This window comes from Entamoeba dispar, genomic scaffold, assembly GCF_000209125.1.
Source record: "Entamoeba dispar SAW760 scf_1105229458863 genomic scaffold, whole genome shotgun sequence".
Taxonomy (NCBI): domain Eukaryota; phylum Evosea; order Mastigamoebida; family Endamoebidae; genus Entamoeba; species Entamoeba dispar.
The window spans coordinates 6282-12883 of record NW_001853405.1 but is presented as its reverse complement, the minus strand read 5'-3'; the positions used below and the strand labels follow the sequence as shown (position 1 = coordinate 12883).

At 26.9% G+C, this 6602-nt stretch overlaps 3 protein-coding genes across 3 annotated transcripts in view, besides 8 other annotated features; all 3 read left to right on the top strand.

Moving 5' to 3' along the window:
* The first annotated feature begins 537 nt into the window (after positions 1-537).
* Positions 538-558: a sequence feature (AT_rich).
* Positions 559-782: 224 nt separating this feature from the next.
* Positions 783-810: a sequence feature (AT_rich).
* A 117-nt stretch (positions 811-927) lies between these two features.
* Positions 928-966: a sequence feature (AT_rich).
* Positions 967-1655: 689 nt separating this feature from the next.
* Positions 1656-1688: a sequence feature (AT_rich).
* A 335-nt stretch (positions 1689-2023) lies between these two features.
* Positions 2024-2569, top strand: EDI_057420 (uncharacterized protein; the record flags this gene model as incomplete). The annotated part of the gene is made up of 1 exon (XM_001735064.1): positions 2024-2569. One exon carries the CDS (start codon positions 2024-2026, stop codon positions 2567-2569), a length of 546 nt encoding a protein of 181 aa, XP_001735116.1.
* Positions 2570-2889: 320 nt separating this feature from the next.
* Positions 2890-3137: a sequence feature (AT_rich).
* A 38-nt stretch (positions 3138-3175) lies between these two features.
* On the top strand, positions 3176-5311 carry EDI_057410 (uncharacterized protein; the record flags this gene model as incomplete). The annotated part of the gene is made up of 2 exons (XM_001735063.1): positions 3176-5012; positions 5082-5311. The coding sequence occupies 2 exons, from the start codon at positions 3176-3178 to the stop codon at positions 5309-5311; spliced, it is 2067 nt and encodes a 688-aa protein (XP_001735115.1).
* Position 5312: 1 nt separating this feature from the next.
* Positions 5313-5358: a sequence feature (AT_rich).
* A 59-nt stretch (positions 5359-5417) lies between these two features.
* Positions 5418-5454: a sequence feature (AT_rich).
* Positions 5455-5465: 11 nt separating this feature from the next.
* Positions 5466-5604: a microsatellite.
* Positions 5605-5673: 69 nt separating this feature from the next.
* EDI_057300 (uncharacterized protein) overlaps positions 5674-6602 on the top strand; it is a gene marked incomplete at both ends in the record, with an annotated part of 1113 nt that continues 184 nt past the window's right edge. The window contains one exon of the mRNA XM_001733226.1: positions 5674-6602. This exon is cut by the window's right edge and continues 184 nt beyond it. Within this exon, the coding sequence (XP_001733278.1) occupies positions 5674-6602 (929 nt within the window).

The window sequence follows — 6602 nt, the reverse complement described above, 5'->3', positions numbered from 1 at the left end:
TATCATACCAGCAAGTAGTGACAGAATCATCTAATGAAACACCACACCAGAAACCATTAGAATATTTCACACGATCAAAGCGAAAACCTTTACCTCTAGACTGTAATATTGAAAATACTTTCCTACTTTTTCCTACCCCTGCTTTACCAAAAATATAATAAACAATTAGATCTTGCTTATAACAATTTTCTATAGTAAAGCTTTGATTAAACAATTTAACTTCTCTCATGGTCTTGTACTTAGAAGCAGATAGTTCACTAGGACTTTTCACATTATAGTTTTTTTCAACAGCAAGATGGGGTTTTCCAACATCAATGGGAGGCACACCCAACTCATCCATAATATCACCTAGTTTCTTTAAACAAGCAATACTTTGCTGATGTGAACTTTTACAAATATCTATATGAACACCATGAAGTAAATTAGAGAATAGAATAACAGGGGCTGAGTAACAGACATAAATGTGAACACAGTGAGTGACTATACTAGGACCTTCTTCATAACAACTTAGTAAATAATGGAAATGAGATCTAGTAGTTAAATATTTTTTAATTTTATCATAGTGTTCAATTTGGTTTAACTTTATCAAATATCTTCTAGCAAGTTTAGTGGGAACTGTCATTTACAAATTAATTATGGATTTCTTAGTTAATACTTAATTGTGAAATTCTTAAATTATCTATAGAAGCTTCGAGAATGCCGATTTTGTAATTATTATCCCGTTTGTTTACTCTCTTGGCACCCAATTATTTACTTATATTTTTACTAGGGGGCTTTGATAGTATATTTTATTATTTTTTATTATTTTTTGAACAGGACATTATTAAAATCGTTGACTTTTGACAGGACTTAATTTTTTTAAAACTAATTCTTTCATCCTATTTGGGAACTAATACTTTTAACGGTACAAACATATGTAGAATAATGTTATTTATAACAAAAATTAAATTAAACTTTTTTATTTATCTAAATGCAGAAGAGAATATAACTTCAAACTTTCCCATTCCAGAAATAACCAGAGGACTGTACAAAGAGAAACCAAATTATAAAGTACTTCCTGTGCTTGGTTGACTAACTTGAGTAATTATAAGTGCCTCTCCTATTCCAACACTATTAGCTGTAAAGAATAACCAAATAGTATTGGGACTAGATAGTTCTCGTCTTGAATGGCATTTCCGTATTTAGCTAAATTTGAAACTCCAACACCATTTAAATCAAACTTTGTTCCATTATATTTAATATAAGTCTTTTTTAGTTTTTTTTTAAAGTTTCTGTTTATTCAAATAACCACTTAGAGGAGTAGTAAACCAGTTTAAGGAGATGGAAGATCACTAATAATCCCTTTAATAGTCTGCTAGAAGTAAGGTCTAACATGGAACTTAAACGGCTTAGTCATATCATATATTTTGTAAGTCATCTGCTTATTTTTCCTTTTATAAAGTTTTAGTTAAGGTTAAAGTGAATTATGTACGGTCCACTCATTTGTAATAACATACTGTTGTAAGAGAATTAATAAATACCTTATTTTTTGAATGATTCATAACAAAACTGAAATTATTCTAACAAAAAAAACTCTGTTCGTGTATATAATTTTTAACATTTCTTTTCTTTAATTACTATCAAAAATGATTTTTGTTCTAAAGTTAATTCTTTTGTTAATTTTTAAAAAAAAATTTTTAGAAAAAATACAAGAAATATGAAAAAGTCATAAAAAATAACCCCTTCTTTTAAAATAGAATAAAAAAGTTAGATTTATGAATATTTCAATGTTTAACTAGAAATTATATAGAAGTAAGAGTTGTTAGTTATAAATCTATGATTCTATTTTTGGTTATTAAAAAGAAGAAAATCAAATGTCTCTTTGATAGAGACAATTTAGAGAAATAATTATTTTTCCTTATATTTTTATTATTCAACCAAATTCTTCTTTCAAAGAGGGATTTTCTTGAAAGAGTAATTTAGGCAAAATAAGCATATTTAAGTTCTTTTATCAAACTTATTTTAATCACTCTCTCAACACATTATGGATTATCAACAACAATCTACTTATAACCCTCCAATGATCCCTGACAGTCAAATGTATCCTCCTCCCCAACAACAAGGAATGTATCCACCTCCTCAACAACAAGGAATGTACCCTCCTCCTCAACAACAAGGAATGTACCCTCCTCCTCAACAACAAGGAATGTACCCTCCTCCTCAACAACAAGGAATGTACCCTCCTCCTCAACAAGGGATGTACCCTCCCCCTGCTCAACCAGTGTACCAAGCCTCTCCAGAAGAAAAGAAAAAGAAGAAATCATCGTCATCATCTTCTTCAAATGATGATAAAGAAAGGCATCAATTTGAGAAAGCAAATATATTATTTATCTTAGGTATATTTATTCCATTGTTACAATGTATGAATTGGATGTGTATCTTTAGAAAGCCAAGAAGTGAAAGAATCAGAATGAAACGAACTGTTATGATTATTTTTTCTATTATTGAGACTATTATGTGTACAATGCCAGTAATTTTTATTATTTTTACAGTAGTGATGGTAACGTCAGTAGGTGGATCAGACTTTTAATACATTGTCAATTTACAAAATAAGTAAATACTTTTCTTCCTTTTTAAGAAAATCTTATTTTTTGATTAATTATTCTTAAATGTCAACTTAATTATAAAATGTTTGATACATAAACAATTCATTTGTAATTTGTTTTATTTTGAAATACCTTATAAAGTATGTCCCTTCAATCACTAATTAGCAAATTTTTAATTCATGAAAGAGAAAAGGTATTGTTTGATTTAAATTGGTAAAAAAAGATATGAGAAGTCTTATTTCTAAATACTTTGTGGGCTGTAATTCTTAATCAATTTTTTAATTCTTATTTCCATTTTCCTTACTTTTATTAATTTAAAAGAAATATCAAATTAAAGTTGTTAATAATTATGTCAAATTTAATTAATTATTATTCCTTTTATCAGTTAAACAAATATCTAAGTAATTTTATAAATTATTTAAAGTATAGAATAATTAAATTTTTTTCGTTACTTCATCCTTTTAATATTTATAAAGAGAGTTATTTTATTGAAATAATAAGAAATTAAGTAAATAGTTTTTTATTATAAATTTATAGTTTATGTTATTAAAAGAATACTGAACTAACTTTATCATTATTTCTTCTAACAAATGAGACCTATTTTAATTCTTTTTCTTTGTCTTATTCCATGTTATTTAACTCATGAGTGCATTGTTAAATCACCATTACAAGACATTGACTTAAGTAATCCTAATGTATATATACAAAGTGAAGATTTTACTTGTCCACAACCATTAGTTAATTATACTATTACATTGCAATCACCCTCACTTGTTACTTTACACCACCCACCATCAATTGCATTTTTAGTTATTAGTTCTGAAGTTCCAGTAACGATTGTTGATTCATTTAGTGCATTTGAATTTCATTTTAATTCAAACCAACATTTAACTATTGAATCATTTATTGGACATGTCAGGTGTCAACAGTGTTCACTAGATATAATTACTGCAATTCTTATTTCCCCAATTTTTGGTGAAATAAAAATTAGTGGGTATGCCACTATCTTATCCCCCGATAAAATTCATTTTACTCATATTATTAATAGTGGAACATTATCAATTATCTCACCATATCCTCCTCAAATTGACTCTTATAAAGGATATGATTATACTACCTTCTTAACACCGTCAAGTATTTACAACCCTTCTTCTGGTGTTGTTCCTTCAAGAAGTATTGTTTCAATATTACATCCATATCAAAATGTGATAATTTCAGAAGTAATTAATAATGTATTTATATCTTCTTCTAGAGCAACAATTAATAATCCACTATCATTTCATAGCATCTTTCTTTTGAATGGTGAACTAAAAATAACTGAACCAATTGTTATTACTATGTTATCGGCAAGTCATTCAAAAATTATATTAGATGGTGGAATGGTTAAATCATTTATGATGACATTAAACCATACTACTATTGAAGTTAATCATCCAGTAGAAACATTCTTTATTACTCATTCAACAATAGTTGATAGTTTAAACGTTAAGACTTATTATAGAAGCACAGCTAATTCATTCAAAGTTATTGAATCAAACACAGAAATTAAATTAATAAACTCTTCTTCACTTCAACTTATTGCAAACAATAAAGTTGTTGTGAAAATAGATGGAATTCCAATAATTACTGGATTCAAACAATGTCATATAATTTCAAATGGACAAAAAGAATTATTCATTGGTAGTACAAAAGTTAAGTATAGAGAAGAGTATTGTCCTTGTAATGATTGTGAATTGATTGTTGAAGAGTCTCAACCTGTTATTCTTTATTTTGATGATGCTATGGTTGGTGGTATAAATTGTATAACAGAATGTATTATTAAATCAAAAAAAAGCATGACATTTAATAGTTTTAAAGGTAAAAAAATTACAGTTACATCAAATATAATTATTAATATGCTTATTCCAGTAGATGGAGGAGAAATTATTTTTGAAAAAAACGTTATTTTATTAAACTCATTAAATAATAGAGAAACAACATCAATTATCGGAAATGATAATTTTTACTTCAAAGGAACTACACTTGTTGGAATAAAAATAAAAATAAATCGTTTAATCTTCTTTTCTAATAGTAGTGGTGTTATAATAGAAAAAGGTAGTAATATTGATTTGGGTTATAACGCTTATATAGTTACTTCAACAACTACTACACTACTCGGTAGTATTCAATGTAGAGCAGGGACTATTGCCTGTATAAGAATAGGACCTGAAGGGAGTTTTGTTTTTGAGCCAGAAAGTAAACTGGGTTTGGTAGTAAACGTTTCTGAATGGAAAGGAGATCCTCAATATCTTTTGTTTAGTCCTAAAAAATTATTTAATCAAGAAACAAAATTACCTCAACTTTATCTCATAGACAATACAACAAATCAAATTAAAAAAACTGGTAGATTGTATGTTGAATGTTTTGGTAAATGGATTATGTACAAATGTTTGTTTTTTATAACTTTCATTTTTTTTTCATTCCTTTTATAATATCAATACATTTTATCAATATTAGTATCAAGTGATTCTTATATAAATTGTAATCCTTTTATTCAAGGACATGTTGAACTACCATCATCATCACCATTTATTTTAAAGTTTTTATTCTTTATTATCTTTGCTGTAGTTATTGGAGGAGTTATTTTCTTCATCTTTGGAAAGAAAAAGAACAAATTTAGAAATGATAGAATTGAGCTTGATTCTAATAATTCTCCACCCTTAATTATTGTTGAAAGTGATGAATAACAAAATATTATTTATAATTTTGTGTTATTTATATTAATTTTTTTTTTGATAAGAAATAAAGAAAATTCAGAAGAAATAGATTTTTCGAAAACTTATTCATTCTTTGAATTTTTTATAATTAAAAATAAAAAAAATGAATTAATGAACTTTCTTCAAATGAAAGAAAAAAATAGTAAAAAAATAATAATAAAAACAAAAGATTAATAAAGAAGATTATATTTTCTTGTAAATGAAAGAATAAAAATAGGAAGTTGATAATCCAAATGATAAAAAAACTATAATGAAAAGAAAGAGCTCAATCGAGGGTAAAGTGACAAATACTTAAAGTTCAATCTAAGAAAGAAAAGATTATTTAAATATTCATGTCTTTTCCTAATACTGTTCCTTATCATTATGAAATCAATAAAGAATCACCTTATTATAGAGAACTTATTCCAAGACCAATGTTTGAAGGTATTTATGCTAAAGTTAAACAAATGGCAATTGGATTTTTATGTCAACAAGACCCTTCTCATGCTGAATTATATAAAACAAAGTTTATGTTAATTAATGATTGTCTTGAAGCACCATTCTTTAAAGAATCATTATATGAAATGTTTGCTGGATGTACTGATACAGAATCAGAATCATTTAAAGTTATGATGAGAAGTTCTGTTGCTAAAACTGCTTGTTATGGAAGATTTTGTTTAGAACGATACCTTGAAGGAGAAGAATTAAAGAAAGTTGAAATAAAGAAACCAATTTATATTGTTGCACTTCCAAGAAGTGGATCAACATTTACACATACTATGCTTGGGTGTGATCCACATTCAAAGAAAGTACTTTTTTATCAACATTTATGTCCAGGAAGTCATACAATGAGTAAACAAGCTCGTTTAAATATTGCTGAAATGATTATTGGACAAATTACTAATGACGGTAAAGATATGAATAAATGCCATAATATGGATAATATGTTAGTTCCAGAAGAAGAATTATTCTTTATGGAAATTCTTGCATGTACTTATATTTTCGGTACTTCTATGCCAAGATGGGAACAGTATAGAAAATCATGTTTTGAAAGAGACTTTTCTCTTGTATACCAAGGTATCTTAGATGAAATGAAAATGTCTGCTATTGAAGAACCATTAAAAGAAGACCAATACTTCTTAATGAAATGTGTTTCTCATTTTATGACTCCAATTCCATTTTTCAATATAATGTGTAGTGATGAAATTGAACCAAGAATTGTTTGGATTCATAGAGAACCAGTTGACGAATTTAAATCAGCATTTTATTTGTTACTAAATGC